The sequence below is a fragment of the Triplophysa dalaica genome, chromosome 23, assembly GCF_015846415.1.
Source record: "Triplophysa dalaica isolate WHDGS20190420 chromosome 23, ASM1584641v1, whole genome shotgun sequence".
Lineage (NCBI taxonomy): Eukaryota > Metazoa > Chordata > Actinopteri > Cypriniformes > Nemacheilidae > Triplophysa > Triplophysa dalaica.
In genome coordinates, this window is record NC_079564.1 from 4,059,443 (window position 1) to 4,076,162 (window position 16,720).

A 16,720-nucleotide genomic window follows, 5' to 3' on the forward strand; every position below is an offset into this window, starting at 1 on the left:
CGCGTGAGGATTCAGTGTACTAGACTAACATGCAAGGAGCTTCACAACGGATGTGACATCATTTGATGATTCACGCAGGTCATGGTGCCTTATGTTAACTTTTTGATCAACGTTGGGGACTGCACCCATCAACACACCCAGTTTGATCCAATGCAACGCAAACGTGAGCTGTAATGTACGTAGACAGTTTCCTCTAAACATGGAAAAAATATTTAAAGATCTGGTATAATTGAAAATAATTGAAAATGTTGGTATCTCTTATAAATACAAAGGTAGTCAAACGTACGTGCCCCACAAGCGTTTATTCTTCACTCTTCAAAATATCTTCTTTTGTGTTCTAGAGAACAAGGATATGTATAAAGCAATTTTTCCTACTATGGTAGATGGTGGCCAAGAAGCGTTTGGTTACGAGCATTCTTCCAAATTGTGGAACCTTTCTCTGTTCATCAGAACAAAGACCTTTATTCAGCTTTGGAAGAACTTGATGGTGAGTACCGGATTTTCATTTTTGGGTAAACTGTTCCTTCAATTACATAGCCAACTACCAATGCATTTTAGGAAGATTTACTTGAGAAAAAATGACTCTGGTCTCACAAATAGCTGGCTTATGTTCCTCAAGTGAAAAGGTTTGGAAGAGAATTCACACCCTCCATTGGACAACAGCCCAAAACAAATATATTGGATAATAAAAAGTTTTCACCATAGATATTAATGAACGTCGTGAGATTTCATTCACACACACACAGCAAATCCTCATCACGGGCAAATTATGCTCGGCAAACACTTTGAGTTCATAGCTAGCAGAACTTCTTGTTTGAGGATGGTAAATTGGAAAAATTCTCATCCAAGATTTATTTGCACGAACGGCCCTCCATGAGAAAACAAAGTCAAGTGTTTGAAAATGAGCTTTTGTTGAATCTCCGCATGTTTATGTAAAATTTATTGTAATTTGCTCTTTCAAATTCCGCCTGCATAATTCATGAGTCTTTCAGAGGGGTCTACAAAACTGTTTACTTCTGTTAATGACCAACAGACGCTATTGTTGCTTACGAATTCTTCACCTGTCTATTAAGCTAACTTTCACAAACAGCCACAGGTGAGGATTGGCAAGCTTTTAAGGTGTTGTGTTTGAGAACTTGCGCAGGTGTGTGTGGTCTGTTCCAGTGCTAATGAGCAGATTGTAAAGGAGAGGGAGCTGTCGAAGGGCAGTGAGTGTCCAGCAAACACCTGAGCTTCCCACACCACCACATCACATTAATCTCTCTCTCTCTCCCCCATCTGACTTGGCTCCATCTTCCTTGTTCATTAGGAGTTCTGTTGCTCGGCAACACCTGCCGATGATTTTCATTGGTCCTGATATTTAGCCTGAGCACTTTGTTTGTGTGTTACCGGGCATTTAACCGAAAAGCTTGCTTTGTAAAAAGTAGTGTTGCTACTCATGCATGCCTCATAATGATGATCTATTGTTGTTCTCCGTGTGTCATCCATTAAAGTGCACGTGTACTCATTTATATCACTCACTATCAAACTTACAGCTCTCATGAATGTAGCCACAGTGACTTTGATGTCTAATTACAGCAGTTTTCAGGAGAAACCAAATCCACCACAAACCTCAGACTCATAAAATTCCCAGACTGGTGTCACATGTTGCATGCATCCCCACGCCGATATTTTCAATGCACATCAATAATTTGTGCATATAATCTTTATATGTTCATAACCTAAACTTTAAGGTCCAATATGTATTTTTCTGGAGGATCTTTGCACAGAAATGCAATATATTATACGTATAGTATAATATACTATGTCTTCAGAGGTGTATAAAGACCTTACATAATGAAACGTTATGTTTTTATTACCTTAGAATGAGCAATTTCTATATACATACACTGCGGGTCCCCTTCCATGGAATTCGCCATGTTGTTTCTACAGTAGCCATAAACGGACAAACTGATCTACAGAAGGAGTTTCGTAAATATGTTATCACCTTCGGTAAAGAAACTTAAACGCGACGACATCTTAGTTCTGTGTCAGCCACCGTAGTGCTTCAAAAGGGAGGGGTGAGCGGTGGAATGAGCTTTTACAATATACATTTACAATGCTTAGTATTTAATGCTTAACTGCATGACAGCAGTGACAGCAGTTTGAAGTTATAGCTGTACTCAATTATATTATGCCATTACTATTTTCCCTGCTTAAAATATTCCTCTGTTGTCTGATATCGATCACAAAATAAGACAAATTTTGGGACCTGGCTCTCCGGGCTGAGACTGGTTTCTCACAAGTTATTTTTTCTCCATTTATTTATTATTGGAGTTTGGGTTCCTCTCCACAGGGCCATGTTGGCTTGGTCACCAGGAGACTGCATTTATAAGATATTATTTCCTAGAATGATATTGCTTGTTCTATGAACACCACACATTTAGCTGTGTTTCACATTTTCTGTGTTTTTCTCATTTTCTCCTGTAAAGCTGCTTTGGAACAATGCACATTATAAAAAGCGCTATAAAAATTAAATTAAATTGAATTGAGTTACTATTACTATGGTAAATACTGGACTAATTACAGCCCTTCAGCTAGTCAAAGGAGGAATGTAATGCAGCAAGACTATCAGTCATACTCACATACGTTACACAGCACAGGACAGCAGTGCCCAGGCATAAGTGCTAAACACTTATTTGTGATTTGTGGACTGTGATTCAGACCAGCGTTTCCAAAATTATAATGGATTTTAAATGCAAACATGTGCTTGTATGTGTTTTCATCAATTCCTCTACTGAACACCTTTTTTTGTGAGCATTTACACGTATCACTGTAAAATAACCAAGAAAAATTGTTGTGAAAGAGAAATGTGACAGCTGTTTCTAAAGTGGTGAAGATTGTCAAAGAGTGCAGTTTTATTTAAAATTGATTTGTATTTATTAGTGGCACTTCTTTTGAATCGCTCGTGGTTTTATAGCGGGTTGCCACCTGAAAGTGGGTAGCAGGTCAAGGACAGCAGAGAAAGGTAAAAAAGTGCAAAATAAAGATGATAAAATGTAACAAAGCATTTTTTGTACAACGTTATGATGGCAACATGCTACTGTTAATCAAACTTTTTTCCAGTCACTTAGAATTATTTTGTAAATTTAAAATATAAAAAATATTAACAAAAATATTAATATAAAAGGAACAGTTCCCACCCAGAAAATTCTGTCTTTATTTACTCACCCTCAAGTTGTTGCAAATTTGTATAAATGTCTTTGTTTTGATAGACACAGAGAAAGATTTTTGGAAGAATGCTATATACGAATATACAGAATAATGCACAAATAGGATTTCATGCACCAGGTTACATATATGGTTGGATCCTCAATTCAATTGTAGCGATCTTAAATGATTTCTATGAATCAAAAACACGTTTTTGTTTGCATTACAGTTTTGTTCCACTGTCCTGAAACAACCAATCGAGACCACACTGTTAAGATAAATCTTTCAAGTCGCTGTTATCTCTTCTAACACATGCTGATCAGAACTATGATACAAACCCCAAGAAACACAGAAAACGAAAGCACCTATTTTTCCTCTAATAAATCACCGAAAACCTATTTTCCATCACAGCCAAACAAATACCTGCTCCATATTACAGACACCCGAAACAACAGGGGACTTCAGATTCAGTAAATGTTCTATAACAATCAATCTCTTTCGATATCACATCTCTCGGGTTTGTCTGGGCAACTCGAATGAAAAACAGAGAAACAGTTTCAGAGAAATTTAGGCAGAGAGATCCACAGCTGAGCAAAAGCGTGTATTACAATGCCTTTGAGAGAGAAAGAGTTTAACAGTGAGATTATGCTGAAAAAATAAATAGGAGGTACAGTCCGGAAAATGTATGTGAATTCATTCATTCAAATTTCTGCTTACATTTTTATGTGATATTTTAGGTCATGGGTTCAAATCCAAAAATCCGTTATTTCTTACAGAAATGCAATGCAATATAAATCACTGTCTTATGAGGTGCAAAAACCTTACATAATGAAGAGTTATGTTTTTATTACCTTAGAATGAGCTATTTCTATCTACTGTACATACACCCCGGGTCCCCTTGCATGGAACTTGCCGTGTATTGCCTAAACGGACAAACTGCTCCACAGAGCGCATTTCGTAAACACGGTATATCCTTAGGCAAAGGAGTGAAAACATGACAATATGTTTGTTCTGAGTCAGCCAGCATAAAGTGCTACCAAAGGGAGGTGTGAGGAGTGTAGTGAGCCGTTGGTTGCAATTCGCAACCTCACCACTAGGCTGTTAAATTTCATTCAATAGAACCCCTAAATATATTTTTTTGGTCAAAATAGTGGTTTGATATTTAAGCTTTTTCCTGTTACAGATTGTTTGTTTTGTGTTTCCAAATTGTCACTTCTTACATTATGAAAATGTACCATAATGGCGGGGCATGTTTTCACAAAAGGTATCTTGCTATGATGTTTAATAGCTTACAGTCATACAAAATGACTAAATATAATATAAACCTACTCTGAGGAACAGCATATTCAGTTCAAATGTGCCAACCACCCAACAAAGCATCCTTCATCCTTTCACTGCCTCGTCAACGTGTACAAATTGTGATGCAGCCAGCGAGCTGTTAAAATGACTTTTGCTCTGCCTCACCTCTGCCGAAAATGACAGTTTATTCCACGACAGGTTTCAGTCATTCAGTCCCATGATGCACATCTCAATCATTCCCGTCATTACCCAGCGCTGATTACTTTAAACAAAGCATCAGCGCAACAGATCGGGGAGAAACGTCTCTCTGGGGTACTTTCCTTTAAACACCCCGCACGGCGCGATGCATCCAAATGCTTCTTTACATCTCTGCTGCCTGTGGGAACGCAGAAGATGTGCTTGAGCCTCCTCGTGCCCTGTGTTGAATTCTAGAGGCTCTTCTGTGTGTCTGCTTCACAGCTCCCTGCTCAAACAAAGATGGCTGATGGAAGGATCTGTCTCACGGCCCATCAGACCAAGCTGTCCATTTTCTATTGCAGAGGTGCTGGATCACGGTTTATCAGGGATTGTGCGATTCCCAATTTTCTTGTTGCTGTTGAGTCTACTCCCTCTTCTCCTTTCGGCCCCAGTGGGATCAAAATGGAAGAATCTTGTCTAGTTTTCAGAAGTCTTGTTTTTAAAAAGTTACTGTAGGCCTATTCTTTCATTTTATCTTACTGCTGGCTAAATCTGAGTAAGGGATCTAGAGTAAAGGTCACATTTGATGTTATATAAGGCACAGCATGAGAATTGAAAACTAAAGGAAAGTTTTCTAAAGTTTCTTTGAGACATTAACCCCATCCCGATTTAATGTTTTACTGCTCATGGCTTGCTCACAAGAAATCCAACTCTGGGCACGAGTCAGACTATAAGAAATGATTTGGGTTGTAATAGATTTCAAATATTTAATTTTTTTACAAAAAAAACCCTTCTAACTTAGCTCTGTATACTGTCCTTATGCGGTCCCAATTGCTTCCATAGTTTACCCCATCTGAAAGTCGCCTAAATGAATAAATGTAAATATGATATTTACTCCGGAATAAAACTGTTTTGGAATGAGCCATGACACTCAGTGATGTGAATGTCAGTTTGGACCGTATTAAACATCTTCAATCAAGCTTATTTACGTGGAATTGATTGCAATTTTAAGCCGATGTCCTGCCAAATGGGCATCAGACTGCTTTGACACACATACTGGATGAGCGAGATGAGAAACATTACATTTAGTCATTTTACAGACGCTTTTACCCAAAGAGACTTACAAGTTGGGTAAACAATGGAAGCAATTGGGGCAAACTTTAGGACAGCAAAAAGCATACGAGCAATAAAAACATGCCTCACAAAGCCTACTACAGTGTAGCAGCAGGCAGATCAGTCCCCAAATGTGGAACCGATACAGAGAAGGTTTGTGAGAGCTATTCTTTACCTTTTTTTTACCTTTTGAAATAACTGTTCATCTTACAGTTATTAGATAAACTTACAGTAAATCTAATTATTCACTGCATGAAGTCGTTTCGTATGCGTTCACAAACACAAGTTCTCGCCTCTCTTTGAGGAACAACAAGCCAGCACGCAAGGCGCAAATTCATATCAGACCTGAGGCGATCTTAGCATAAAAAATTTATTGAGATATGCTAAGCGCGGTGAGTGCAGTCAGGGGAGTTATGAAATTCATATAAAGTAATCCTGTTGCATTCTAAGTTGTCAGTACCTGTCAAAATGTGAAAATACTTTCATCATAAGGGAAACATAAAAGGTCATATTGACATGCTATAGGCACTTCGTCTGAGTCTTTGAGCCACAGGAGCTGTCATTCAACTGCTGCTAACACAAGTCAACACTCGCCACTGCTGATGTGGTCAGACCTGGCAGGATTCTGCCCAGCGGATGACCATATGGCAGCAGGTTTCTGGCTTTATTGCTCAAGAAAAGAGTATTCTTTAATTCTCAATACTACACATGAAATATTAAATGAATGTTATGGGCTGTGTTTGAAAATATACATGTTTTATTGGGTGTCTGCGTGGTCACACCTTTGGCTACCTGTGAGATTGTAAATACATCTAAATCATGTTTTATGCCAAATCTCTTAAAGGGATCAATCACCACAAAATGAAAATTCGCTCATAATTTACTAACCCTCTTGTCATTTAAATCTGTATGACAGGACGCAAAATAAAATATTTTTTATAATGAACAACGGCGATACCCATTCACTTCTGTTGTATTTACACAAAAACTAGAATATCGTAGATGTGCCCTATCAAATACCAAGAATACCATGGCAACCACAACCTTGCCATTTGCATAGCGATGCCCTAGCAATCAACCACATCGCAGCACTGTGGCAGAATTCTGCACATGCACAACTGAAACTTTACGTAAAAAACACATTTATTTCATTGTTTGGAGATCTATTTATTGTCAGACAATTTAAGAAATATGTTTATCAGCTCTAAGGTAAATACTACATGAAAATACAGTATGTACAAAATGTTCATAACATGAACATCCATTTAAAGTCACAAAATTCATGAGCTTGAATACGGCAGGTGTGAGAGATTTGTACAGATGATCTATAATCGTCGCTCTTTGTAGCTCTGCATGAGCGCAGGTTTAATGAGAGACAGACATGTATCCCGCTGACTGACTTTTCCCTTTATTGAACAGTTGTTGTTGTGTTTCGGCTCCCGGGATGCCATTTGTAGAGCGTCTCTCCATTTGAATCGCGTTTAATTGATGATGGTGACAAACACTTCAATGTACCTTACTGAATAAGAAGCTTCTCGGTTTGTAATTGGTTTGAAGTCTGAGTCAATTAGCCTGTTACACCACCATTGTCAGGATTCGCTATAAGATCTGATGTCGGTCTTTTGTTGTGTATGAATTTTGCAGTTGTTCTGTTTCCTCCTCTCACGATCACTGTTGTGCCTGCACTGGCACGATGCCATAAATCTTTGCATCTTATTTTGCATACTGTAGTTGTCAAATAGCATGCGAGATTAGAATTAATCGTGGTTGGTAGTATGATATACTGTATGTGCCAGGATTACGGTACTTCTCAGTTTATCAATTTGTTTTATGGTATTATTTGTTTAAAGGAATTTTCATCATCAGAATGGAAGTTCTGTCATCATTTACTCACTCTGTTGTCATCTTAAACCTATTAAAGGTATTCTTTCTTCTGCAAAACACAGAAAAGGGTTGATCACCAAAAACTGTTGGTCCCCATTCACTTCTATTGTATGGACACAAAACCAATACAAGTAAATGGGGACCAACGGTTTTCTTTAGCAACATTTTTTCAAAATATCAAATATCAGAATTGTGTTCTGCAGAAGAAATAAAATCATACAAGTTTGAAATGTAAGTAGTTTTCGTTTTCAGTAATTGACTGAATTATTAAGGCGAACTATTCCTTTTAAGTAAAATGATCATCTTTGTATCATTCTGTAAACGAGTGACAGCATTTCTCCCAATTCCAAATGAAAATATAGTTTTTCTGATTTACATTACATCATTATTTACACTGTTACATTTTAGCCAAACCTACCGACATATCCTCATATATTCCAGACATTATCTTCTCAGATACAAAGTTGATTGATTTTTTTCACACGTTGTTTCTTTCCTTTGACATAACTGTGTCTTGTGTTTTTAGTCATCTTACCTACAGTATCTAATCTGCTTCACAACAGGGTAAGAGATGGGCAGTTTGTGTCATGAAGCCGGAAACAACTGGTGCCCGTTGCTGTGGTTGGCATTCACGCATGTACCACGCCTCATGTGTGCATTTACATAAATATGAATACGCGATTCTCAGCATTCCGTGCTCAAACTAAATTTCATAGGAAGTCTATATACTTTCCTCTTTCCTTGAAATGAGTTCAACTATTCACTCTTAATTAACATTCCTGGTTTTACTGTGGACGATTGATCAGACATTACATTCTGTTGCACTTGAAAACATATGATTCCATCATGTTTACTAAAATGAAAGCAGTTCTTTCCTTATACAGTGACGTAATATACTTCCGAAGAAGAAGCCAACGACACTGAGCAGAGACATGTTTAATTCTTAATATAGATAGCAGTAATTACTAAGCAATCTAAACACAACATTTCACAGTCATCAATAATTCAAGAGATCAATTCCAGCAGCACTTGGACAGCAGCGGGCTTGGCAGAAGATTTAGACTGATCTCAGGAGTGCAGACTCCCTGTCCCCGAGTCAAATAATGGCACGATTCTGAGACAATGCGATAGCTTCTCTACAGTCACATTACATCTCATGTTGCCTTTGTTATAAAAACGCATCTTAACTGAATCAGTCAGACAAATCAAAACGAGCCCTGGATTTGTCTTTAGATCTCTGATATGGGTTTAATGCAACTTTAATATGTTATGTATCGACTATACCGGCGGAAACCCAGAGGCCAATTTTCCTCTACTGGTTCTGTGCAACATTGTGGACGGCAGGTTATTTTCTCCCAGACGGGAGCCGAAGTATAATACAGTACCTGAGATATCTGAAAAATAGATTTTGTAGGTGAGGGAAAAACTGAGAGTCATTTTGTTCCTGCATCAAATAAAAGTCACCCAAAGACATCCTTGAAACCATCTAGAAAACACAGAATATTCTACGATGAGAACCAATTTGTATTCAGAATCCCCCTTTCCACCCTTTTGATTTACCTTCTGATGTTTGCTGTCAGGTGACACACCTTCTCCTTTTAAGCAAAGCGTTCTGTTCATCTGTTCTTCGCACGCCCGGAGCTCGGCCTCTTACGATTCTGCCGCTGACCAACATCTTCTGAGAGCCACAACCACTAAGGTGCAGGAGCCGGGGGGATTGAGCCTTATTTTCCACGACACTCCGCTGCATCGCGTTACGGTCCAGGGCGGCAGGACCTGATTGAACTTATTCAAATGCCAGGGTGTCTTTGATGGAAAGCTTTGTTGGGCGGCCCAGCGGGGCTCCGTGTTGACAGTCTCTCAGGCCTGCGGGAGAGGGAGACCTTGCGGAGCGCCTTGGGCCCTGTTCAACATCACTTTTCTTCGGCTCTGATCACATTGCCTCTTGTCTCAGCTTTGCCCTTGAAGTCTGCGCGCTCGCTCCGCAAGACAAACATGTGATTTGCGATCCCTTTCTACGGAGTGTCAGCGTCGTCCGTCCTTTGTTAACAGCGTCCTCAAGGTAGTTTATTAGAAATATAGAGGGTATGCACGTGACGTCGCTTTCCCACGTGAAGACCACATGAACAAATCAAAAGACGCTCCTTTGAGTGGCAAAACACTCAGCAAAATGGCTGCTCGCAACATAGTCTAAGGACACCTTGTTCCTTTGTAAATCGTAAGGATCACTGTCGGGTTAAAATGCTTTTAATTTCAGTAAATAATTGCGTGCTTTAGTCCCAATTTCTTTGTTTCTTCAGGACTAGCATTATTGCACATTGTCTTCTGCGTTCTCCAGTCATTTCCGGTAACAGTGTTCACATGCAAAAATCATGGCAGATTATTTATATTTTTAGGGCAGTCACTAATTAAAAATAATAAATCCTGTTTGTGACGTTACATGCATTTTACATGCTTTAACGTGAGTTTTATGACAGATCTTGAATTAGCAGAAGTCCTCCTAATGTATTTTATAAACATATACTTATCTCCTGAATAACAAATCTGTTGTTTGCACCCTGCAGCAGTCCATTGCTTTCCTAAATGGAGTTAGTCTCATTGATTTATAGATTATATTTCATACATTTTAATGACACTTAAATTACACCATAAAACAACTGTTAAATGTTCTACGTTTATTTTGAATTATAGACATTCATTCACATGGGATGTATTTAAAGCAGTGTGCAGATAGAGCAGATTTAGTGCAAAGAGTTTTTCATATAGCCAAATATTCATTAATAAAGTATTCAAAACAGGGAATGTTTTCATCTAGATCTGTGTATTTAGGAAATGTTCTTTTTGGTTTGAATTATGATTCCACTCAACATTGCACATCATCGTGACCTGTTACATTTTATGTAATGTAATCAGACTACTTGGTATACTGGATTACATTTGGATTACTTTTGATTTAAATCTTTTTTGATGTTACATATATTGAAGCAGGATAATTATGCATTACTTTGACAGATACAACAATGAAAAGTATTCCATTCTTCATCACCAACAAGAGCCTCAACATCTTTTTAAAGAATAGCACAGACAAAATACTAACACTCATATAACTTCTTGTTAGTATTTACACTACAAAGTTTTCCCATAAATTATTTTAAAAATGAAAGGGTGTCAATTAGGGGTGTGACAAGATCTCGCAAGATTAAAATGTGACAAGATTTCTCGTCAAGGTCTCGTGATCTCTGCATGATGGAGTTGTTAAATTAGTGAAATTAGTACTGATGATGCCCTGCCACTTTTAAATCATATTATAATTCATAAAACAAATAAAATTACTTTCAATTGAGCTATATTTTCTAAATGCACCTATTTTGCATTATGTGACTTTCAGTTGAATAAAAGACTATATTCCATCATTGAGGATTACATATAGTGTAAAAATCTTGTCTTGTTCTCTTGAACCCAATCTTGTGTCTCATCTCATGTCGTGGGATAAGTGTAACAAGGTATATTATGTCACATATAGCATCAAATGAGCCTGTCACTGGTGCCCATAGTACAGGTTAGTTACTCCTAAAAGCAGCTTTGCACATCATACACATCGCTGTCATCCCACACAGATGCACATGCAGGCCATCATGACAGCCCATTTTAAAGATCACCTGCTGCTTTTGAAACTTAATGACACTTGCGAGCAGATCAAGCATTTAACGGTTGGTTAGTTGATACTTTCTCACCCATTAAACTCATTAAAGGTCCATATACAGGAGTACAAGGCAGGTGAAGAAGATGAGCCAGAATTCCCCTACTTTACGAAAGCTGTTGGCCAGCCTAACCCTTCCCATTCTCACTTGCCCTAACAGGGAGAACTGGTTCTGATAAAATTGCAGACCAGTTGTTGTTGAGTAAGGACCTTACAGAAGATTTATCAAAAACGTGGTGTTTTTATTACCAATGATGTTCAGATTGATTTTTCACATGTATGCTGTAAAGTGTATGTTGAGCTTTCAACATGCAACAACACAAAGTGAATAAATACTTAGGATAAAACAACAGGAGCCAACAATAAAGATTCTGTTATAACTTACACACTCACCCGCAATCGGAATCCTGACAACTAAGGGCTGGAATACACTACCAGACTTTTAGAATACGAACAGATTTTTAAACTAGACGTCACACACTTTTCAAGTTTCAGATAGAATCACACTAACTGATCTGAAATCTGCAGACTGGCACAGACTTCTGCAACAAATAAGGACTGAAAATCTGGGCAAAATCTGAGCAAAAGTCCTGTAGTGTATTTTTGCCTTTCACATTACTGTCTGATAAAGTTCCCATTTTTTAAATCAGGGGTAAAAAAACACCAGTTACGCAGCAACTCTGCTTTTATTTTGTATAAAATGTGTGGCTGTTTGTGTTTTTTGATTTGCAGCTAACTATTCCTTGTGAGGGTATTAAGGACTGTCAGTTACGTAGCATCTCTTTGAACCAATACTGCTTAGAATATTCAAAGTAAATGCTATTGGCCGGGCTCTGTTTGATGTAGGTTCATGTGCCTTTGAGGAGATTGAGAAGAGAGAGAAAGGTCTCATACAGCTCCTGAGAAAGGAGACATGTGGGTGTTTTTCTCCTTTGACGTAAAAGACGCCGCATGGAGAAAATTAATTGCACATTTTCATTTTTGGACAGCTCAGGTAATTACTGCCGGAGTGACGAGCCAGACACAGACAAACACCTTTGTTGTGGTTTATGTTTTGGAACAAATTAAACAAGCTGCATCCTTCAAGTTTCACTGAACACAGCAGAGCCATGCGGGTGATGAGGGGGTGGGGCTTAAGATGAATCATTATGTGATTGAATGTTACCTGACGGTGTCAATCAGATGTAATTCAGTCAAATCTCAAGAGACCGGTTCAAACCATCAATTCATCCAATACCTAAGGACTAGTTTCACATTGACAGACTTTTGACATAAAATCTGGTTCACTTACAGATACCAGGAACTGCTTATTCGAAACTTGACTGTTTGACTGACACTTGCTCCATCCAACCACAGTTGACAGACAAAAGAATTGGCAGAAATATATGAAGGCTTTGTAATCAAAGTTAACGTCCACCCAAAAGTAAAGTACAATCTATTTTTCAGACATAACAAAACAACTGAATTTGTAACCTACTATTATGTTTGTGGATATTTATTATAGACCTCTTTGGATAACGTAAACAATGCTGTTTCAACACTGGTCCAGACGAACTTCCTGTTTTATTTCTTTAAAGCGAGCGGTAGAATGGGAGTGAATGGGCGTTGACTTTTTGAAGCTCCAAAAAGGGAATCCATCGTCAAAGAACTGCTCGACATGGCTCCGTGGTCTGAAAAAAGGTCTTCTGAAGCAAATCGATGCGTTTCTTTAAGAGAAATGCGCATGAACCTCAGCTTGTTTTTCTGGTAAATGACAGAAACGAAAGCTCCTGCAAGAGTAGACGCTATCCTATTGGCCGTAAACAAAAAACAGGATCGTTCATCACCACAACACCAGTGTCATCTGCCGGAAAAACAAGCCTCTGGTTCACGGGCGTTCCAGAGATGAAGGAAGCTAGACATCAACGTTAATAGCGCTGTCAATATTTATATTTCCTTAAACAAACGCATCGATTCGCCTCAGAAGACTTTTGCTCAGACCACAGAGCCATGGCGAGCAGTTCTTTGATCGATGGATGCACTTTTTGGAGCTTCAACACCCTTTTACTCCCATTCTACCGTGTGGAGGCAAAATGATATGGGGTATTATAAATTCGACCGCATTATTCTTCACGATGAAAACCATATTCTGTTAGGATGCCTTGAGGGTGAGCAAAATAGGGGGAAATTTTGATTAAAGGGTGACTAGACAGCGCATGAACAGAATATTTATAACCGATTGAAAATGTTAAATAAATATCTTTAATGTTTAATTACATAGGATTGAAAAAGTAAGTATTATTAAATAAATAAATACTGATTCCTGAATCTTTACATCTTTCAAAGTCATCTATAAGGCCAAGTGTAGTTTCTGTAAAACACATTAAACAAAACTCTCAGTACTTCATGGATTTAATACCTGTAACACAAGTTATTTTTCTAAAGTATTCACAAAGACATTCTAGCATTCTAACATTTTTTTGTGCAAAAGAAGAAAACAATGTAGGCCGTCAGACTGGCTTTTCTAGAAGTTCTAGAAGACAATTCTGATTTTGCTTTGTCATTTTGTTATAAATTTAAATCAGCTTTACACAAAAATTCCGGGTGCATTCATTCTCTCCACATTTTTGATAAAAGTTAAAAGTATCTTTTCCTAAAACTGCTTTGTTTTCTTCACCTTGCTTAACATGAACGATTCATGCACATATTTATCGTATATCTAGCACAAACAATAACAGATAGATAGCCAAAAGTTTATTTATTCATTGAGTTCTATAACTTATAAGACTTTTGAATTGAGGAGCAAGATGCGACATGTAAAAGTGGATTCTGAAACAATAACACACAAAAGAATAATTTTAGTTTTATTTAGAAATACCCTTTCTCCTTCTTTGAACATGCACTATTGTTTTTATATATAATATAAACTTATATCTGGTCTTAAAAAACTGCTTTACCGATGTTGTTTTCTAAATCTGTCTGCTTGGTGTGCACAATTTATATCTAGCAGAAACAATGACAGAAAGTCTGCCAAAAGAAACAGTCTCCTGCAAACTCGGCTAACAAAGCGTGAAAGAAGTTTTAGGCTTTAAACGTGCTGTTTAGCAACAAAACAAACTCTTTGAGGTTTGAAGTCTTTAATGTATCGTCAGATTTAACATTGCGACTTTCTTCAGAATGCTGGAAAGCTGCAAACAATTTCTCTTTCATTTCGACCATAAACAGGTTACTACTCTTTGAAGTAACCCCTGTCCTCTTTTTGCTGCTTTCTCATTCGCTTGTATTTTTCAGCCGTAGTCACCAAAACACATCATCGTACTTAAAATACTTTAAATAACAAAGAAGATTTTCTATATCTTGAAATATAAAAGAATAAATGTCAAAATGCCGGACTATAGGCTATCCACTGAGAATCTGATTCCTTGAAAACCTTTTTAAATGCTAAGCAGAGAATGCCTGTCACAAAGGAACGGTGAAATGGCAAACTCAAAGTCTTTGCCTTAAGAAAAATATTAAATTGGCATTCATTTGAAAGCCTGAATAGTGATGTCCAATAATCATTTTGGGAATTCAATGGCGATCTCACCATTGAGGATACATCAATCGCAGAATAAAGAGAGGTCTTATTTCAGCTATGCCTGTAGTTTATATTAAAGACGATGCCCAATGAGACGCAACGGTACGCACCAGCAAATCGAAATGCTTTAGCTTCCAGCGTCCTATTAGTAAGCAACCAGAGGGACCAATGATACGCGTGCTGAAGCTTCTCCAAAGCAAACATGTTGTTCTCACCTCGTTCAGACACGCTAGACACCTGCTAATGAGATCTAACGCATGATAAACGATACGAGATAATAATTCATTTACTACGAGTTAGCAAACATTTATTTTACGCAGTGCATGTTTGGAATATTACAGCTCACTTTCTGGAACGTCAAAGATTTCGAAATCTTCAGATGTTATCACCAATGGAAATGAACATCATTTGAAAACATTGCGGAGAAACACGGATGATGTGGAATGACAAACAAAACAAACAAACAATCCACACCTCAGTTTCATGGTTGGTTGGAATCCAGTTTTTAATAATGAAATGATCCATAAAAAGCACATTAAAACAATTTCTCTTCTTAGTTACAGAAATGGGTCACCGAAAAGGCCTTATCATTGCATTCACAGACGTTTTGAATAAGAGGCCTAACAGATATGTATTTCTCCCATTAAGAAAAATCCCCACCCGAAATATATCAACTTAACTGTATTACCAAGGTATATACAGGGCACACCATCCTTGCACCGGTATGGTTTTCACGATAGACTGAGGTATACGACTGAACTACAACTGAAAAATAAAAACCTAAAACAAACAACAAACAAAAAAGAAAGAAAAGCATTAAATTAAAGTGAATGAATGATTACTCCAGTCAACCACAGGGGGCAACATTAGTGAAACGTTGCTTGCGAAACGTTGTGCCGACGCATATTCTTCTTGTGGTTAAGTGGAGTCCAGTTGGCCGAATCGCGTGTTTAACTTTCGGATGGTCAGTATATACAAAGGACTTGCATTACATTTAATAATAGGGATCTGTTTGACAGCTGTGTTTTATATGTTTCATAATAAGTACACAGTATTCATCCACAAAATATCATTCAATTCTTTATTTATTCAGTTCTATAATTTATAAACGTTCGTGGGGAATTTTGAATTTGAGAGCCATTGTGATACACATGCAAGTTTTGAAAGCAGATTCAGAAATAACAATAATGTACAAAATAATAATTACAGTTTTATTAAAATACATCCTCTTTCTTATAGCACCTCTTTTTGTATTTTGAACGAGCACCATTGTTGTGTGTTTCTGTTTTGTTTTCATATATTTGCACTGCACCGAAAAAAGAGGTCCTTCCTTTCTCCCGCTTGTGGACCCCTCAGGTTCACGGTTTGCCTTGGCTCGACGTTGTCCTTCACCTTACGTTCCATAACAGGTTTCATGTCATGTGATCCTTGCCCTACAAGGGCAACAAGTATTTTCCTGGGTAATACATACATACATGGCAAGACGTGTTCGCTACCCCATTTTTTCAAAACTTGCATGTGGCAGGAACGGGGCTCGATGGTTTGCCGATGTCGAGACGAAAAGTCTCGACTCGCCTGCTAACCCGTCCTACCCTGTCAAGTTATCTGTATTTATTGTCTTTGTCTGTTTTTTTAGCCAAGGAAGCACACCGGACCAACTTCGAATCCAAACTTCTGGTTGGGATCACCAAAGTCAGTGAACATCACGTCGACAATCGGAACCTGATCGATTTTGGGAGTGTTAATCTCCAGAACAGTCTTTCCGTAGCCTTTCCTCATCTGTAAGATAAGAACAAGACAAT

General features: G+C 37.9%; 1 protein-coding gene across 2 annotated transcripts in view; it reads right to left on the reverse strand.

The window, feature by feature from the left end:
- Positions 1-15,415: 15,415 nt before the first annotated feature.
- col11a1a (collagen, type XI, alpha 1a) overlaps positions 15,416-16,720 on the reverse strand; it is a 62,215-nt gene continuing 60,910 nt past the window's right edge. For both annotated transcript variants that reach the window (XM_056738751.1, XM_056738750.1), the window contains one exon: positions 15,416-16,697. In XM_056738751.1, the coding sequence (XP_056594729.1) occupies positions 16,551-16,697 (147 nt within the window). In that variant the 3' untranslated portion in view covers positions 15,416-16,550. The remainder of the gene's footprint in view (positions 16,698-16,720) is intronic.